This window comes from Neopsephotus bourkii, unplaced genomic scaffold (assembly GCF_033783945.1).
Source record: "Neopsephotus bourkii isolate Nb327-2 ecotype Australia unplaced genomic scaffold, CSIRO-AGI_Nbou_v1 NB_1652, whole genome shotgun sequence".
NCBI lineage: Eukaryota > Metazoa > Chordata > Aves > Psittaciformes > Psittacidae > Neopsephotus > Neopsephotus bourkii.
This window is the reverse complement of record NW_026902126.1, coordinates 770,833-790,924: the sequence shown is the minus strand read 5'-3', so window position 1 is coordinate 790,924 and position 20,092 is coordinate 770,833. Positions and strand designations below refer to the sequence as shown.

The window sequence follows — 20,092 nt, the reverse complement described above, 5'->3', positions numbered from 1 at the left end:
TGTGCAATTACTCCTCTCAAGGGAGGTGACAAGTCAGCATCACAACCAGAAGCAGGACGAGATAAGGGATGTGCAGGACAACAAACTGCTGTCCAGAAGAAGGTTACAATTCACATTCCCATAGAAAAGCCAGTCTTTATCCTTGCACAAGAGCCCGCCACCCCCTCCAAAAACATCAGGATCTGCTTTGATAACAACTTCAAAGCAGTAACTTGCAGAGGCTGCAGCACGAGATCTAATTCACATGAGTTCCAGCAAAGGTCACCCCAATGTTCACGCTGATTTAGAACATGCACTTGCTCTGGGCCTGGTTTGTCAGGCTTGAAGCAGCAGCCGATGCCAAGGCTGCAGTTTTGCACACAGGAGCTCAGAGGCTGCACCAGAGGAAGCTGCAAGCACAGGCTCATTATGTTACCTGGTGTAAATTCACTGGCAGTGTAAGGTTTTAGCAGAGCTGGCAGCCACAGTACAGCAGGAACGTTCTTGGGAATAAATAGCAAACCTCCTTCAAACTGCTCCAGAAAATATCTTTATCAGACCTTCCTTGGTTTAGTTTTCCTGGACCCCCTTGCACACAAAGCGCTTTGCTAACAAAGACAAACATGAAGACATTAGCAACAGGACACTTAAGTCCTTCAGGTAGGAAGGGTCTGGTCATGGTACCTATGAGGAACTTATCACTGCCTGTGGCTCCAAAACCAAGCAAGGGAAGAGGTGAGCACTCTGTGTTGAATAGATACAGCAATGGGGACAGAGAGGGGGGAAAAGGAGCAGCACAGTGATCCCTCTTTGAGCATCCAAGTTTTTTTGGCTCCATAGCAAGCACAAAAGGTGTTCTGGGGACCTCCAGCACTCTATATGCAGCAGGACCCAGCCATCACAGTCAAAGGCAGTTAATCTAGTTTTGGTTTTAAGTAAAGATCAAGGCTCCCCAAGCAGTCACATACAACCACCAGGCTCTCTGGTGTGCATGCTGCAAGCCCCTTCTCCACTGATAAGATAAAACCCCCTCTCTTCTCCAAGCAGGTGAAACTCAGCTCTTTCCTTCCTTCCTCCTTGGTTATACCATCCTCCCCAAACCACCCTGGAAACTGTTCTACCCCTCTTCCTTTGAGAGGGAAGGAAGCCACTGCTGCCCACATAAGCAGGTCAGACACGAGTTTAACAAGTTATCCCTCCTCATTTAGCCAGAAAGCCTCATTTTTAAGCACACATTAGCAGAAAACTTTACAAAGAGCTCTGAACTTACCCCCACTCCTTCCATATTGTTACAAAAAGGCAGCCTGAGGCAAGCCAAGCAGGAGAGAAAAAAATAAATCCCTGAAACACAAAACTACACCCTCAGTGTATGATCCATCACCAGGCAGAGCTGGCTGGAGGCAGAGATGACTCAGCTATTTGTCCTTACTGCTAAAAGGCTACAGCACAGCTGAAGCAGGGAAACTTAATCATCTGAAACAGGGAAAACCTGTTAAAATAAGTAAAATGGGTAAGTGCAGAAGTATGTTTTAAAGGAGCAACAAAACATTAATCACTTCTTAGACTTCATCCTTAACAAAATGAGCAGGCAATGCTGCTTTGGGGTTTTAGGAAGGAGAAACGCAGGTCCCAGCTGTTTTTTCTTGGGAGGATGAATAAAGAAGGAGCAGGTTCAACATCAAGGAGGGGCAAAGCAGCAGCGTGGGGTTATATGACAAGAGCAAAGAAGTCTGGGTTTTATTTTTGTTTGCTAACTGTAATTTATGTCAAATATCTGTTTCCTCATGTAACAGTGGGGAGGAAAACTTCCACAGCAAAGTTGCAAAAGCCCCCAGCTACTGACAGCTTTTAGAGTCTGGGTCTGTCAAACAAACACACATGAAAAGGGGAAGAGAAGAATTAATTATTGTTTTAATTGGATAAAAGAATTCCTCCCCTGAAAAAAAAAAAAGAAGTATTTTCAAGCATTCTTCAATTATTGTTTAAAGGAAATCCCTCATTCCTGTATCAGTTTTAAGCTTCACTGGCACAGTACCTACCACATCCCATGGATTCTTTCATATCAATACTGAGGCTTGGATCTATGAGTGAGGGGCTCCGTTGTCTGTTTTCAGCCAGACCATGCACTATTGGTTAGCAACAAGGACAATCACAATGCAGACTAATAAACCCATCAGTGTTGCAATAAACAAAACTTAAATTGTTGTAAGAGGATCACTGCACAGCCAGACACCCACATCACCTGCCTGTTCAGCAGCCAGCACTTCAACTCACCAAAGGAGATCCCTCTATCCCCCTCTCTGCTACTGACACATTGAAGCAAACCCACTCTTACCTCCTTTCATCACCAAAAGAGATCCCTCTATCCCCCTCTCTGCTACTGACACACTGAAGCAAACCCACTCTTACCTCCTTTCACTCCATGCTATTGCCAGACATAAGATTTGGAAGGAATTAATTACAGCTAATTAAGATCTGAATCCTCCCTTGCCTTTGGTCACTGTATTTCTCTCTCTGGCTCAGTACATGCAGCTCAGACGTTACTTTCTGACTCTATCACCTTCTATTGGAGGACAATTCTCTTACTTCTCTTTGGCTTTAGCATCAAGCTCTGTCATTTGGTCTTCACGGTGCCAGCTGCAGAGCTCTGGTCTGTGTCCACTGCTGCTCCCTTTGCTCTGTGCTGTTGCTCACAGCTGACCACCTTGGCTCCAGCTCCTCTCCCTCCTTGCTTCAAGCCCCCCCCCCAGCCTGCACAGGCCTCCCTCTCTTCCCGTGCCAAGCTCTCTCCAGCCCGATGGCTTGATGGAGCAGCTCTCTGTGCTGCTTTTCAACCGTGGTTCTCTGAGGACGCCACAACTGACCTTCACAAAATGCATCGTGTGTGAACTCTATTGTCCCCCCAAACACAGACACTTCAGTGGGGAAGAGGAGAAAAGGAGGTGCAAAGGAAGCTCTTTTCTTCAGTGGGCTCAACCCACTGGTGCTCAAGAAATAACTGGAGGATTAACCAAGTTATCTATAACCAAGTAGATCACAAGATCTTCACCACGTCATTCATTTGCTTGTGAGTCAGCTCTGGACCAAGAATCACAGAATCAGCTAGGTTGGAAAAGACCTTTCAGATGTCAAGATTACCTGGATGTCAGTCCTACAGAAACTGTCACCAGCTTTCACAATGAGATTTGATGGAGACTGCTGATGGCAGAGTACCACACCAATACTGTGATCACTGTCCACACAGGCCAGCTTCAAAACTTCCTAAGCACTTAGAAAGACTAAACTGGACTATTTAAGAGATCAGATTCTGTTAGTGACGCAGTACTGCTACAGAGGTCTCTAAGAGTTTTCTCTGGAAGTTTTGCTATGGGAAGAGAAAGTCATCAGCAGAGACCAGGGAACCTGTACCCTAATGGCAAGAGCTGTTAGAAACCTGTGAGTTTTAATATCTCACTGGAGAAAAGCTGCTTTGATCCAGGAGTTCCATCTGTCATCTCCTTTGTCAGGACTGCATTAGCATGCAAGAGAGATGTCACCCCAGCCACAGCTTCCAAGAAGCTTCTTTGTTGAAGTCTGTGAAATGAAATTAGCCAGCAGAGATGGCAAGTGAACATTTATGGTACACAGGTATCGAGGATAAAAGTCATTCTTCCCGCTGAAGGCCCCTCATCCAAGCTAAATATAACACACACTTCTGCACCACGAAGTTCTTGATATTTGTGACTCAATTCTATCAGTTGTGTGCTTTAGAAAAATATTATTCAAAGTCATTATAGCATCATCTAGCTTATGGAAATGCACTACTTAAATATCTACTAATGCAGTTAACAAATATCCTATGGAGCTACATCTCCTGCTAGCTGCTAATGCATCTATCACCACAGCCACTAATAATGAAAGTTACCTGGGTATCCATCTTGAATGTTGTTAGAGTCAGCTCTTAACAATTATTCCAGCTAAACCATTCAAAAGGTGCTTTGAACTTGTTTAAGGTCCTTGGTAACACTGTGCAGCAGGCAAGGAGGCTATGTCCTCATCCAAATAAAGCACCATTAATAATTCACTGTGGGAGTTGGGGACTTGGTCCTGTGGCACCTGCATACACTTAGTGGCCACTTTTCCAAGATAAGAACTAGAAACTCTATCTTCCTTGAGATTACGTTGCAAGCACCGGCGATCTTTGATGTGTTGGTATAAGCATTATGTGTTAATTACAAACTACTGAAATAGGTGAGTGCATCCATCTGATGCACTAAAACTGGCCCTGGAGTGAGGCCCATCCAGGCTGTGCCAGTGTCTCAGACCGAGAGGTGGGTGTGCACCTGCTAGTGCACAAACTGGAATGTCAGAGGCTGTAGGAGCTGACACGAGCTGGATGCTTCAAGGTTAATAATGTATATTCTCTAGGTTATAGTATCTCTCTTCCCAGGCTGAGGCTAAGACATGCTTAAAAATTTAAAGTGCAGATATCCTACAAAGGAGGAACAGATGCTAAGACTACACATGAATCTTTAATGTGATTCCAATTCAGACTAAATTTTACCAACTCTCCTGCACTGCTGCAACATCTGTGATCCCTCCACCTCACTGTGCAATGTGCTGTCCCTTCTGACAAGGATACAGCCTTACCCTAAAGAAAACAGAACCTGAAGAGTGTTGTAATGAATGAATACTCAACTCTCACATTCACATATTGTATTCTCCCTTTTTTTCTCCAGGGTCCTGACGTGTTGTAACCAGATCTGAGGATAGGCACTCCTACCTCTGCTTGCATCCGCGCTGCACCGTCCTCACGCTCAGTCCCACACACATTACCTGATGAAAAATAGACCTCGAGCTCCAAGTGATATCCAGAGCTGCTTAAATAAAGACAGAGAAAACATTTATTAAAGTCTTTCAAGATGTATCTAGCAAGATTTATCTACCAATTCATTCCCCATTATGTATTGTGTGGTGCATCTAAAGGACATGTGCATATTTATACATGAAGCACAGCAAAGCTGAATGCAAAGCTATGCACAATGAAGAGCGAGGAGTGCTCACATGACAAAACTGAGCAGCAGCAAAGGGTCAGGCTAACAGTCCCACAGACTGCCTTCTGTAGCTCCTGTGCACACTTACCTCATAGGGAATGCTGCAAAGCCACTCACTTTAGATCTCAGGCACCTGAATAATAAATAGATGAAGAGTATATGAATGATACATAGATGAAGAGAATAATACATAGATGAAGAGTATATGAATGTGTATTGCTGACTTCAGGGCAGAAATGCTGAGGAAACCCATTAGTTGATGTATGACAAGCAATCAGAGTGGAGCTGACTGTGTCACTGAGTGTTACAAGAGATGGAAAACCAAAGTGGGCTCACACCCAGTCCAACCCTCAGAACTAAATGTTACACTGATCCCTCACAATTGCTTATTTTGCTGACAGGAGCTTTTGTACCCATCCTCATCTCAAAATCCCTGTTTTTTTACACAGACAGGGAGGTATGTTTTCAGTAACCTGGCCTGGGCTGTTTGATGGGCTATGGTGCTGTTACCTTGACCACCAACAAAAGCACTGTTACCCTTTCAGGCAGTTACAACCCTGAAGTCACCACCAGATAAAGTATCCAACAGATCTCTCTATGCCATCCACTCTCAGTGGGGAATGCAGGGTAGTTAAAAACAAGCATGGAATTAAAAGACAGAAGGAAATCATATTCTTTGCTGCCAAATGCAAAATGACAATTAATGTTGTGCTTGGAGTCAAGGTTCTCTGATGGGCAGATACTGATGGGGCTCTCCAAATAGTCTTTGCAACTCAGGCTTGAAAACTGAACCCAGAATCCTGCTTTACTCCAGTGCCCAAGTGGGTGAAATGGAGATGGGAATACTGCATTGCATACAGACAATTCACGGAGGTCTCTCACCCAGGAAATCATTGTAGTGTGTCCTGTTCTTCCCTGGACATACTGCAAGCACAGCACTCGGGTACCTGGGCTAATTACAGAGGGAATAGTTTAGTGGCTGGAAGCAGCTTCATGCCGCAGTACCTCTGTGCAGAGAGATCACCTTTAACGATTATTTATTTCAGGAGTTCAGATTCCTGCCTTCCTGTGACATGATGAATGACTTTTAAGTAACATAATATCTGGTTTCCTCCTCTCTCACACACCCATTTCATTGCCAGCTGTCTTCAGTGACCAGATCTGAAAGGATTGTTTGCAGTCAAAAGGGAAAGAGAAATACTTTACCGTGTGCCCAGCCTCCTCTTGTTCATATTTAATTGAATTCTTGCTGGTGTTAAAATAGTTATCAATTATTCACCCATGTACTCATTCATTCCAAACATCCCGAGTGATAAATAGGTCTGCCCTACTGCTCTGCTAAAATCCCCAAATACTTTCATTTTCCTTTTTAATCTGTTCTCCACATCACTGCAAGCTGGCTGGTGAATTATACAGGCCTGTCCTGTATATATTATTTAAAGAAGAAAGCAGGCTAGCAGGCAAGGTACAATAGTGGTGCTGTGTCAGAAGGTAGCATGGGGCAGATCCATCAGCTTAGGACCTGAGTCTCTCCCATCAGTGCTGGGGCCGGTGATGGCTGAACAGCACTGAGAAAAAACTCCTCTCCTTTCAACCCAGCAGCTCAGAGCCCTCTTTCAGCCCCAGTTTTAACATTTGAAAAGAGTATTTTTTGACTAGCTAAATTAAATCCTCCACATCTTTTGTTTATAACCCACATTCTTTCTCGAGCCAGTTGAGAGGAAACAAACAAAGCAGACAAAAAAACCCCAGAGGGAACAGGAGATAATTTGATCCTGGTGAAACACAGCGCAACCGCAACCTGCTCCCTGTGAGTCTCTCCAAACCACACTGTGCTTACGTGGTAGTGCAGGCACCCACGAGCAAATCTTTCAAGCTGCAAAGACTGTGTCCTTGTAAGATTGGAATACATCATTTTCACGTTGCATATCAGCACACTGAGCAGATGTGCCACCAATACACGACTACTTGACAGAGCTAGGGCAGTCCCCCTGATAGCCAGCATGCTTTAAAACCTGCTGAGAAGAGACTGTTACAAACACAAGCCTTTTTTCCTTCCAACTCTTTACTATCAATCCAGGATGGCCACGACAATCCATGTATCTTACACAGTAAATTGCACAAGCCATGGAATCATGAATGTAGCCCCTCAAAAAGTTCTTCTTCACAAGACAAACCTAAAATCATGTAGATGTAACACATCCTACTGAACGATTCACTCACTGCCCCGGGTTCCTACCTGTGCCATGGGACTTGTTTTACATTTGAGTTCTCACAGGCATCACTTGGGATGGTATTTGGAACAGGGAAAGCCACCTTCCCAGGGCCTGGGTCTTGTGGTCTTCTCATGGATTTGGCATTTTAAGAAATAAAACAAAGAAGAGAAAACATCATGTCTGACAAAATGTTGTCTATAACTTTGTCATCATGCCATGCAGTACAATAGACCCTTGCTCTTCTCACTTCTTTTAAAATGAACACATCCTTCTGTTTGTATTTGAAATTAGGAGGAATTTCTTAGAACAGGGATGTAACTCAGGATTTCACTCTGCGCTGGAAAGCATTCAGGAACAGACCCAGCAAGCAGTGCTGGGACTTAACTGGAGTGCTGGGACAACCAGAAGTTAATTAGTACAACAAATATGGAAGTGATATTTTTGTCAGCTTTGTTCCTCTGCTAACAACAGAGGGGTGACATGTAAAGCATTTCAGCCCTGTAGCTGAAAGGGGTCATTATGGTCCAGAGAAGGTGTCTGTCACCCCTGGAAGCTCTCTGCTGGCTCCATGCATGTCAGCCCAGGAGCAGTGGCTGTGCATGAGCAGAGGGGCTCAGCACACAGGACACAGCCTTGTGAGTGATGACAGAAACAAAATCAGGTGGCTTAAACAGACCAGAAGATTTGATTTTCAGTTATGTTTGGATAATAACTGGGAATGACAAATCCATTTATTAGGATTTAATAAATGAATGTGTAATTTACCCACCATGGGAGCCTATGGCTGCACAAAAATAGGACTGATAGGGTCCGTCAGGATTTGTGACCCCTGCATGCAGCTCTCTGCTTGGCCACAAGCCTCTGGTGTGAATTTACCCCCTAAATGCTTATTGCACACAGGATAACGCCTTACAAGGCAAGTGTGTGTCTAAAATGCCTAGAAAACAGCCTGCTTTCCAGGATCCAAGCCACTAAAGTTTACCTCACCTCATCCTTTCCATAGCATTGTACTGTATCACGTAAATACACCCTTAAAGCTTCAGTTCCACATGTGTAAAACACAGCTAAGAAGACTTCCCCCCTTTGCACAGTTGCTGTGAATATTCAAACGTGCATTGCTCTGCAGTGCCCAAATGCTAACGTACCAGAGAGCCCTTAAAAATCCCAAGTGCTGATCCATGGTTTCTAGGGGCATGGAAAGCTGTAATAAATCTATTTCAATCTCACTTCTCATGCAGGTCACTAAATCTGTGCCTATAATATTAGGAGTGTGCTGGCTAACTGGCCACAAGCTATACAAAAGCCTTTTCTCTCCAAGTTCAATCAAAAGGACAACAGCATATGACAGACCCCTTGTATCTTTTGGTATTTTAGCCTGTCACAGCAGGGACCTCCTGTAGCGCTAGGAAAAGAGGGGTTTTCTGCTGGCCAAGCTAAAGCTAACAAAAATACCTAATGAGTAGAGGAGCTGAGCAGCTCATGCATTTAGCTATGTCTAAAGTAGCATGTGCACATGGAATGTGGGCAGGAAAACTGGAATTGCAGAGCTGCTATGAGATATACCTTCAAGGGACCGGTTGCACTGACAAAACCCACTATTTCTGGTAACTCTTTTTACTTCCATTAAAAATATTTGGGAGGGAAATGATATCATTCATTCCTACCCCCATTTTCTCTCCAGAACAGGGGAAATTCTGCCCTACAGCCTGAACACTGTCACTGACTCATGTCCTGCAAGCTTTTGCTCTGACTCTTCCTTTTCTCCCACTTGCACTGGCTTCTCTCCCTGATGACCTCCATCCCTCTCACCCTCTGTGGTGAGACTCAGTGCTGCAGGTGTAACATGCTTCAGAAGAAACCTGCTAGGAGAAGTAAGGCACAACTGACTTTTGGTCTGGAAAGGATCCCATGCAGATCATGGAAAGCAGTCAGGAAGGGACAGTAACTACCTAAACAGCGGGGAATCCTTGTTCTTTTTCCCCAGGACAATGCTAGCCTATAGGCTTGATGACATAATTTCCATGATAAGTATCTGTTAATCAAACACACAATAATATATAATGACTGAATACAAGCTGTTGGAGCTCTCAGAGTTCCTGCCATTCCAGAGGGACACTTGTCTTAGATTCCTACACACATATAGGTGAAAACCTGCCCAGTCTGATTCTGTGTGTCACAGCTCATTAGAGAAGTGCTGTAGTTTATCTGACCTTAAGCAAAGCTGCAGAGGGAGCTGCAGCACATGCAGATGTATTAAAGGAAATGTCCTGTGGAAGAAGGTATCTGTTAACCTTACCTGTAAAGGGAAACTTGCATCTGAAAGTCCAGTAATTAATCAGAGCCTTCTGTAAGTGGGAAACTTGGTTCCATGAATTTTAATCCAAAGAGGAGTATCACTGATGTATTTCCTCCTTCAGTGCCTCTGGCAAAGCAAAAGATTCGGTAAGATTAGTCTTGCAGCCTACTGCTGCCTCACTATGAGGACAAGGAATGGTTTTACAAGCTTTTGTATGGCTGAAGTCTATAAGTAAGGGTGGTGAGATGGGCTCCTTCGCTGGCATGGATTGGTCTGTCCTTCCCCATGACAATTCAGTGCATGATCATTTATAATAGAGCAACATGCACCTGTGTAACAGGATGCTTCAATTCCTTCTTTATTCAGTGGTGTCTCCACGGGAAAGCACCACCTGAGGATGACAAGAGTGCCTGCTTCATGACAGAAGAAAGGCTGGATGCTCTGTTACAAAGCCCTGTTGAGGTAATCAGAGGTATCTTCATTTTTAAGTTCCGAATAAAGCTTCCACTCAGGTATTTTGGGGAAACTTTCAGGAGTTTCTTCCATTTGCATGACCAGTGACTGCAAATCTGTTTAAAGCTATCTTAACAATTGCATATGAATCTACCCCAGGCAGTCCAAGCTGTTCATCACCACCTTATGCCTACATGCTGATTTTCAGTATAGAAGTGTATGCAGGGGCAAGGTTCCACAGGTGCATGATCAGGTCACACTCTAATGAATGTACATGTCACCAGCAACAGGCGCCTTTTAAACAGTGCACAGCTCAAAGCAGTAAAACTATTTTAAAAGCAAAGCCTGGAACCAAAACCTGTTGTTTCAGGAAACTTTGACTCTGTCATGCCAATGTATATGAGCTATCTGCATTAAATTGTGTTTAATTTAACTCTAGAACTATAGGGCCCAATTAAAAATAATGAGGCCTGTCTCCAACTGTCAGCCTCAATTAGAGATAATGGGAACTGATAGCTCCTGGAATAGATTCATTTTTGTCTGATAGACGCACTGGGGCAGGGGTCTTGGCAGGGGTCATTGGAATAGACCTGCCAACAAAACATGGGTCATTCAAGCTTAAGGAGTCTTAAGGAACCTAGTTATTAAATAAGGAAGTAGGAAGTAAATCAAATCCAAAAGCACATGAATAACTCCAAAAGATTCCTTTTTGCTGTTATGTACCCATATATTGCGATTCATCTGACCATTAAACTGCCCATTCTAAACCAGCAAGATATAGAATGCATAAAGGTTAAATCTATTTGGCAAAAGGAAAACTAGAGAAATAAGTGCCCAGCATCATATCCCAGTGCCAGTTTTCAGGAGTTTAGCAGGGTCAGTATTTTCCTCGGGTAATGCTCCAAAAATTGCTGAGCTTTCATTTTACACAAGCATTATAAAAAAAAAAATATCATAGAGTGGTTGGAAAACAAACCCAGGAAAAGTAATTTGAATGCATTAAGAACCCTCTCTGTCTTGATAGACATTACATATGATGAGCAGGTTAGCTCCTATTCAGCCTCAGCAATAAAAATAGGAGAAGATCTGTCATCTTTTGCTAAGCACTTTCAAGGCAAATTGAGAAACGTGCCCAAGAGAAATGAAACCATTTGTCCTTGAAGAACATGAATGGGTGACACGGCGCCTGACAACGCTCAGGCACTAGACAGTCGCTGTCATTTTAGATGAGTAATTCATCTTGAGCTGAGAGGGAGATGTGGAGCTCTGTTGACTGTTTATTCTCTGGAATGACAGTCAGTGTGTGTGAGCATCCCTGAGACTGGGAACCTCTCCCAGGCATTTCCTGTGCATCCATTGTCAGCAGCAGTGACTGCAGCTCACGTTGGGCGCTGCTGACACGCCGTGCCTGGGCTCGCCTTTTGTTTCCCTCTGAAGATACCTTTTTAATCTAAATGATATCTTTCTCAATGTCTAACGATGCTCCTGCAACGTGCTGCCAACAACACTTTATCCTCTGCCCCCTCCCCCTTATCACCTACAGTCATGTTTTGCATTCTAAGTCTGTACTCTGTGACTCCTGAGGAAAGGCAGAACAAAGTTGAGCATTTCAGCTTCTCCCCAGTGTGACTTGGAAAGAATGTGCACATTTATAGTCTGACCTGTTAGTTTTCTTCATCCTTCCCTCCTTGTATGCTAAGAACCTAAACAGAAGACTGTGGCCACATTAGAACAGCACAAATGTGTCATTGCTAAAGTACAACATCAGGTTACTGGTAATACAAAGGACCAGTGTTTCCCCCTTCCTCCAGTGTCCTCTCCTGGTTGAAAGCACTGGGAGGCAGTCACCCCTGGCTCTAGGGGATAACCTGCTTGACTTGACCCATACATCTGTTTATGACTCCATGGCTATACTCAGATGAGGATCAGCCTAGGCAGGAAGATCTTTGGAGCCTGAGCCATGACTGTCCTTGCATGCACAGAAGAACTTTGCATAGATTTCAATCACAATCCTTAGTTTAAAAAAAAAACTAATATAAAAATGCCTGCATTTCCTCTAGTTTGAAGTACCAGCTCATGGCATGCAGGTTCTTCAAGGGATCACAATGGGGATGCCTGACTTGACTTCAGCAGGTGCATCCCCTGAATCAATTCCTATTGCTCCACTGAATGCCCTCAATTTGGAATAAAGCTGAGATGTTGCTGTCACTTAGAGATGAAGACTGTCACCAACAGAATAACCAGACGTTTATCTTACATTGCCACTTGAAGACAGTTCAAAATACAAAGAAACTCAGCAGGCAGTCAATGAATTCCCCCGGTCCCCATCTCAGGAAAAAGGAACAGAACATTATGGAAGGAAGAGAAAGAGACACATAATTTATCTGGAAGACAGCAGAGATTTTCCTTTTCCTGTTGAGTGGCTCTGGTTTTGAGCAGGCTGTACTGGAGCACTCCCCATTCAGTCAGTCACCTACGTACTGTAGCAGAAACTGCCAAACAAGTGGTTTATTCTCTTGTGACAGTAACCCAGGAAACAAATCTATGATGACACTGTTACATGCATTCGTGAACTTAGTGGCCTTGTAGGTCACTGGACAAATCTCTCTAAACTGAACTGTTGACAGTTCTTTGCAGGGTTCCCCACAGGAAACTGAAGGTTAATTGACCATTCTTTCAAACCATGAAATGCTTTTGAAAATGTTAGTTTTAAGACTCATAGGCTAAAATCTGATGAAACAGCGTGTCTGTACTGGGGTGTCCCCAATTACTGAAATGAAGAATTCTGCTCAGGGAAGGTGCAGAAAGGGTTTAATTGGACTTGTGTGCCATGGAAACAGGAAACACCCCTCATCTAAACTGCGCTATTCTTTAGAGCAGAGATGCTGAGGTAGCAGGATACCTGGTAGAGCAGCTGTACATATTGCTGACTACTTCATTATCTTAACTTGATGATGGTCTTATTTAGAGAAGAGATCTTAACTTTTCAGTCTTAGATCCTTAGAAAAGCATGCACATGCTTATCTTCACTAATACAGATAGTCTCACTGACTTGAAAGGAATTATCCCAGTCTTAGTTTCTGCAGGATGCTTCCACCTGTAAAATTATAGTTATGCAAATACCAGGAATCCCAGGAAACACTCAGTGTTCTTGAACAACTGGCAGGCAAGCAGATTTGCTTTTAGGAGCTACAACACATGCATAAACCAAGTTACATATTCACCTAAGATTTACAGAAGCTAGGAGGAAAATGGAAATCAATCATCCTGTCACAGCTTGTGAAAGTCCTTTATCATAGTGTCTTGGGGCTTTACACATTTAGAGCATTGCCCTGACATCCTGTGGGTGTGATTTTTTTATTGAAGATAAAAAGTGTCAGTGTATGTGCTGAAGATGTTGCCAAAATAGAAACCAAGAAAAATGGTGTATTTGTTATTAATGTTTTTCTCCAGAAACCTTGAAGAATACTCAAGTGTTTCTAGTCCTGGCTGATAAGCCTGATGTGATCAAGGAGATTTGAGTTCTGCACCATTTAAAACCCCAAACTACACTATGGCCCTTTCTCTAGCTGTTGTCTTGTCACTGTGTTTCTATGTAAGAAACAGCAGTTTACATGTGGCCAGATTGTGATCTTCAGATGGTGTCTGTCTCTGTGCAGCTCAGGGTGTAACATACTGGGCAAACTTCATTCCACTCTGTCAAGGCTGGACACTACAGCAGCCTTGCTGGGAAGCAAGGTGGACCCATCAGTTATGCTCCACATGTCCATCACTGTGTGAACCAAATGGTTTAGTCTTTTAAGGGCTGAATATCCACCTGTGCCTTCAACTAAGGCAACAAATAGCCCCCCAGAGATGAATTTCCCAACGTACTCATGCAGTCGACATCGCTTCTATAATAAGAAGTTGTGTATTTTACCCAAAGCTGAAAGTAGGTGCCTGTAAAGTTTTCCTTTTTCCTTTCCTATTTTTAAATCCATAAAAAGGAAAAGCTTTCTGTGAGCACAGGTATGGACAAAAGCGTTCACTGATGTTATCCACACAACACAACCCAAGGAGATCTGCTGGAAACAATCAGGAACATTACTTTAGGGAAAGCTCATTACTACAGTGAGACCTACACACGATTCTCTGCAGTGTCCTTCAGCTGTAAATAAACCCCAGTCTACAAAAGAGCAATAAAGAGATCAAACCTGACAATTGTGTCTGCAGCACGCTCTGCTGAAGTAGTTGCTTTCTGTTGACAAACTCGATTGGAAATCATCTCCATCAGTGACCAGCAGATGGATTTCCTTCTATATCTGTAAAAATGAGAAATCCAAAAGTACATATTTTATCCCCAAAATAAAAGAATTACTACTATGCTTACATAGGTCAAGGATTTGTTCTAACTTCACTGTGTAAATTTAGCATGAAAAATTCAGGGTGACAATAAGTTTTTATTCCAACCTTTTACATCTACAGGTTTTAAGAAGGGAATAATTACCTTTTGCACATCCTGATGGTAATTGTCACACATGGCACATACACGCGTCTGGATCTACAGACAACTGAACGGTTCAAGGAAGCAATTTTAGCTTCAGTCCCACTTTTCCTTTTTCTACACTCCTGTATTAGACATGGTACTTCTGGAAGTAGCTATTTTCCTGGAGGCTAAATGAAAATACACTAAAACCGCTCCTTAATGAAATTTTGAGGGTTAAAATCTGCTACAGCCTGTGATAAGAGCAATTATGTTAGACATCTGAAGTGGTGGAAAACATGCCAACCAACCAGAATTCTCTTGTCACACACTTACTTCGTGATACTTTGTATAATAACCACAGCACTGCAAAATTACACTATCTATAATGTATGTTTTGCCCCCAAACAGACATGTATTAAGGCAAAATATTCTTGCAGTCCACTCACAAAGATAAAACTGAGCAAGGCTTGGGTTTAAGTGGCTTGATTATAAACAGACTGTCAGGCTTTGAGCGTCCTTTGGGTTTTGTGGTTCTGCCAGATCTTAGAGCACATCTAACAACGTCTGTATTATCTCTGTAACAGAAGCTCCAGGCCCATTTTTCCAGGCACTCCGCAAATGTACAGTAGAGAGATGGTTTCAGCCACAGAGGAAATTACATATCAAATGCATAGTTCTGTTTAGTATTTTAGAGAAATTCTCAGACACCTACAAGTATAGTGGGAACAGTTGAGGTGAACAAACACCCCCAACTCGTTGCTTTCAGAACTTCACAGTTATTCTGTAACACTGCAGTTCCTACGTATGAACAGTTTCACATTAAAATCAGTGAGTAGGTCAGTGGCAGTTTTAACTTCACGGCCATCCAGTGCAGCAATATCATATCCATGAGAAGGAAGATGAATTTCTTCCATGCCAGACTACCAGCACTTCACACCAAGCAAAGATAACTTCCTCCCTCCTGAAATGAGAACAGCAGGTCTTAGTTCTAGTAACAAGAACAGATAGTTAAGAAATGCCAAACCCTTTCTAAAGAAATCACCATTTGTTTGTTGCCTAAAGATGCAATAAAACAATAACAGAAAAAAAAAAAAAGGCTAAGAAAAGCAGTAATTGCTTCAGAAAGTAAAAGTGGGATCGTAAAGGGAGTGAAAACAAGGTTTGCCTTTGTTTGGGATACATAATATGAAACTTTTCAGCAGTAAAGGCATTTTAAAGTGTAGCTTTTCCTGCCCAAGCCAGGCACTAGGACCTCCAGTGTCTCTTCCGTACCTTAGCATGAGGAAAGCCTTTTTGTCCGTTACATCCATGCATGTAATCAGTGATTGTGCCTTTTGTAAACCTCAGATTCACCATCTGTATGCTCCCAAGTGGCCAGTGGAGCACTAAACCCCCATCCCCATGGGATTAATCTGCAATTTCACACCAAATGATTTTTAAGGGTAATTTGTTACGATACAGTATTCTAAAATGAAAAAGAAACGGTCAAAGCTTTTGCATTGTGATGAGAGGAGGGAGCTGTGAAGTTCCCTCTGTTAAAATGGGGTGTACAGAATCCACTTGCATAGGAGCTTCATTCAGATACAAACACAAAATGTCTCAGGAAAAGAACCTTTGGGTAATTAAAACAGCTGCCTTTTGGTTCTGAGGGGAAGAATATAAACAGAAACAGACAATCTGGGCACTGTAGGGGATGAGGTGCAACTTCCCATCTCGTTCAGGGACTGAGAAATTGTATGAGGAAGTTGCAGTTTAAAATGTACATAGAATATTTCACTCTCGTACTGAGGCGAACAGAGGGATGAATTGTAAAGGCACTGAGTAAATAAGAGCTAAAGAATCCACTCTGTCACATAAAACAAAGCTGGATTGAAGAGTGCAGGGAGATTATTCCTTTTAAGAAGTGCTACCTGCATTTAGAACCTCTGTTTCACTAAAGAGAGGGCACTGATCTTAATTCACATCATCATTTCCTCCACACATTCTAGATACTCAGCAGAAGAAGGATGAAAACTACAAAGTGAGGAATAAAACCCAGGGTCAGGACACACTCGTGTCCTTTAACAGAACAGATGATGAGTAAACACAAAGCTGCTTTCCAGCCATGCTGGGTTCTGCATAGAAACAAGTCCCAGACCAAACTGGTCTGAGGTGGGGGAAGAATCTGATTTTACACCCTAAATAGATGCAGTACTGAGGTCTTCACAGAGCTCTCACAGGTTTCTGCTTTTGAGGGTTCAAGTCTCCCTTGCTTTTTTCTCCTTGTCTCCTAAAGCACACTTGAGAATGTGGAAAAGAAACCAAACTTGTTTTATGATGACCTCAGCTGGCAGCGAAATGAAATCAGTTCATCACCCAAAGGAAGCTACTGCAGTTTAAATGATAGCCTATAGAAACTGGAGATCATTTAGGAGATTCACACGCAAGAAAGCCAATGCCTTCATAAAGCAAATCCCTCTTTTGCCTCTGTTGTTTTATTGAATTATTTATTTGCTAACAATTAGTCACTCCAAAGAAAGGAAGAATTTAATTGCTGAACATTATGTTCTCTAAAAAGCTACGTGTGATTTTACAGGCCACCAAAATAAATTAGACAGAAATTGGATGCATACAAATACCTAATACACATTTCTCTGCTAACATTCACTATAAAAATAACCTCAGCTGTGTCACATGAACTTGTCCTATTCCTTCACTTAGACAAGCCTATAAATTAATATTTAAAATAATAAATAGTAATAAAGTTACATTTTAATTTAAGAAACTTAGCTAATGCATGCAAGAAACAATACATACTGATATCCCTGTTCCTGCTACTCTCTTGGACAGCATAATGTCTCCAGTGTAATGTTAACTGGTGAGAAAACACCTAAAACAAGAATTGGCTACAGTCAATCTCTGGATGTCAAATATTTGATTTGCAGCTTACCTGGATTCCAGCTTCCCGCACAACCCAGAACAGTCAAAGAATTCCCCCAGAATATATGGAAGTAACAGCAAAACCACGCACAGTGACTTCTAAGGGCAATGCTTAGTGAGGAAACTGTTCAAAACTGCTTGGGAATTCTGTGTTTTAGCTGGTAACTGCCAGACTCCACCACTTGCTCTGCTCAAATCACCAAACCCAGCCTGCAGATACCCATGTGCATGTTTCCCAAGGAATACTGCACGTCCCTGTTATGGAGTTATGGATGAATTTAGGTTGGAAGGGACTTCAAGAGGTCCCTGCCCCAAACCTCTGCCCAAAGCAGGTGGAGGGCAGCCAAATTCTAAGTGTTTCCAAGGGCAGAGACCCACCACCCCTCTGCGCCCCGCTGCAGCAGTGGACTACCCTCATTGGGAAAACTTTCCTCCTAATAATGAACTAGAACTTCCCTTGTTGCAACTCGCTATGCACTCTTCTAAGTGTCCCCAGAGGCTAAGCTCTTTATCCCTTCACATTTCAGTCTAAGCTCCCCCAGTGAGCAGGATGGGTATAAACTACCCTTGGACTCTTTACCTGTTATAATCTGGCCCCTCCAGGCAGGAGGTATGCAAATCACCTGACTGAGAGCAGGGAATCTATGCCCTGAATGGGCTGCAACAAGGAAACCAGCCAAGCAGAAAGTCCAACACAATGGCTTGAGCAGATTCCATGCAGGTCTCAAAGCCTTGCCCCCCCCTGCAAATGTTAAGCTCCAGGAATGTACTTTAAAAAGTGGCATTTTTGAAGTTTCAAGGTAAGTCTGTAACGAGTGTAAGGTGAACCTGGAGTAAATTAAAAAACCCAGCAAAACCTACTGCTGTAACTAAGGGAACACTTGCAACTGGGCAAACTGTGCTTAGGCACGAGCACTGCTATGGCTTCTTCTTTTGTTCTGCTTTTGGCTCTCCAGATGTGCTCAGCCTTGATGCTGAGAGTATTGATCACTCTTTCTATTGACAGTAATTAACAGAGAAACATTTGATGCTCATCAAAGTGAACAGATTCTCATTAAGAGTGGAAGAAAAGATCTCCCCAGTCTTCCTGTTCCATTCCCTCCATATTGCATGGTAAACGGTCAAGCTCAAGGACATCGATTCCTCGTGAGTCTTCTGGGTTTTCATTCTGAAACTTTCTTGAAATATTTAGATTCCATTTGAGAAGGCTCCAGGGAGATTTTAGAGGAACCTTCCAATACCTAAAAGGGCTACAAGAAACCTGGAGAGGGGCTTTGGACAAGGGCCTGTAGGGACAGACCAAGGGGAATGGCTTGAACCTGCCAGAGGGGAGACTGAGCTGAGCTCTTAGGCAGAAGCTCTTCCCTGTGAGGGTGCTGAGGCGCTGGCACAGGGTGCCCAGAGAAGCTGTGGCTGCCCCATCCCTGGCAGTGCTCAAGGCCAGGTTGGACACAGGGGCTTGGAGCAAGCTGCTCCAATGGAAGGGGTCCCTGCTCGTGGCAGGGGTTGGAGCTGGAGGAGCTTTAAGGTCCCTTCAACCCAAACCAGGCTGGAGTTCTGTGATTTCTGTACTTATGCCTTGCTGTGCAGAGTCCATATAAGCTGCTTCCATCACCGATTTCAAAGTGCTCCTCTACAGAGGCCACCTTTGATGACAAATAAGGTTGGTGCCTGTTCTGATGATGGGCATACAGGGAGGAAAACCTGCTCTTAAAACCCAGGTGAGCCCAGGGCAGCAGAGCCTGTGGCTGACCCTTGCTGACACCGGTCTGACCTCCATTGAGCCATTTCACCCCTCTCCTTCGGGCACTCGGGGTAACGCTGCCTGTAACGCACCCCTTTGCTGTCAGACTTTGCTATCTGATGGGCGCATCATGCTTAAGAAGCTTCTGGTGAAGGAGGAAGCAGAAGTATGAAGGTCAGAGTGAACACTTACTTCATGTACGCACTTACCTAGCGGTGCCCACATCCACCCTCCCTGCCACCTTGCACCCCGATCCCCACCACCCTGGGTCCCGCCTGCCTCTGCCCGCCCCGCAGGCCTCTCTCCGCTCCCCGGCTCCGGGCCGAGCCGTGCCCGCTCTCTGGGCCCGGGACCCGTCTCCTCCTCACCGCTCGGCTCCCCCCGGCCCGCCATGTTCTGCCCCTCTCCTCACCCCCGGGCGCTGCCCGCCGCCGGGCCCGCCTGAAGGAGGCGGCTGCTCCCGGGCACCTTCCCGCGGAGGAGCCGGCCCCGGGCCGCGGCGGGCTCAGCGGCGGGGAACGCGGGCGGGGAGAGGCGGGCCCGGGCGCTGCCTCCTCAGCCGTCCCCGCGGGGCAGCGGGCACCGGGCGCGGGGTCCCCCTGAGGCTCCGGGCCCCGGCGCGGCCCCGCTCCCCCTCACGCGTGCGCTCCCCCCGCGCTCCAACCGTTTGAACGCGGGGCGGGTCCCCTCCCCCTCGCAGGAAAGTTGCCCGAAGTTGGGCTGTTGGGAGCTCTTGTCCCTATTTTGGGCGTTATTTTCCCCTCAAGCCCCCCGCGCTCCCCGCTCGCCCTCCCCACAGCCCGGTCCCCCGGGCGCTGGCGGGGCGGGACCGGGGGCGAACGCAGCGCTTCCCCCGGCCCTGCCCCGGGCCTGACCCCGCGGGCGGCCCCGGCCGCGCATGCTCCAGGCTGGACAGCTCCTGAGAGGGAAATTTAAACCCGGGCTGGAGCCCGGCCCCGCCGGGACTCATCGCGGCTCCGCGCCGCC

General features: G+C 44.7%; 1 protein-coding gene across 5 annotated transcripts in view; it reads right to left on the bottom strand.

The window, feature by feature from the left end:
• MYO1H (myosin IH) overlaps positions 1 to 14,282 on the bottom strand; it is a 37,043-nt gene extending 22,761 nt beyond the window's left edge. The window contains exons 1-2 of one of the 5 annotated variants that reach the window (XM_061374778.1): positions 5,023 to 5,120; positions 4,742 to 4,835 (exon numbers count right to left, since the gene is read on the bottom strand). In XM_061374778.1, coding sequence (XP_061230762.1) covers positions 4,742 to 4,753 — 12 coding nt within the window. In that variant the 5' untranslated portion in view covers positions 4,754 to 4,835; positions 5,023 to 5,120. Of the gene's footprint in view, positions 1 to 415; positions 588 to 1,249; positions 1,460 to 3,117; positions 3,267 to 4,741; positions 4,836 to 5,022; positions 5,121 to 14,170 lie in introns of those variants that run through there. The other 4 variants (XM_061374781.1, XM_061374780.1, XM_061374782.1 and 1 more) reach the window with 4 other exon arrangements.
• Between the last annotated feature and the right edge of the window lie 5,810 nt (positions 14,283 to 20,092).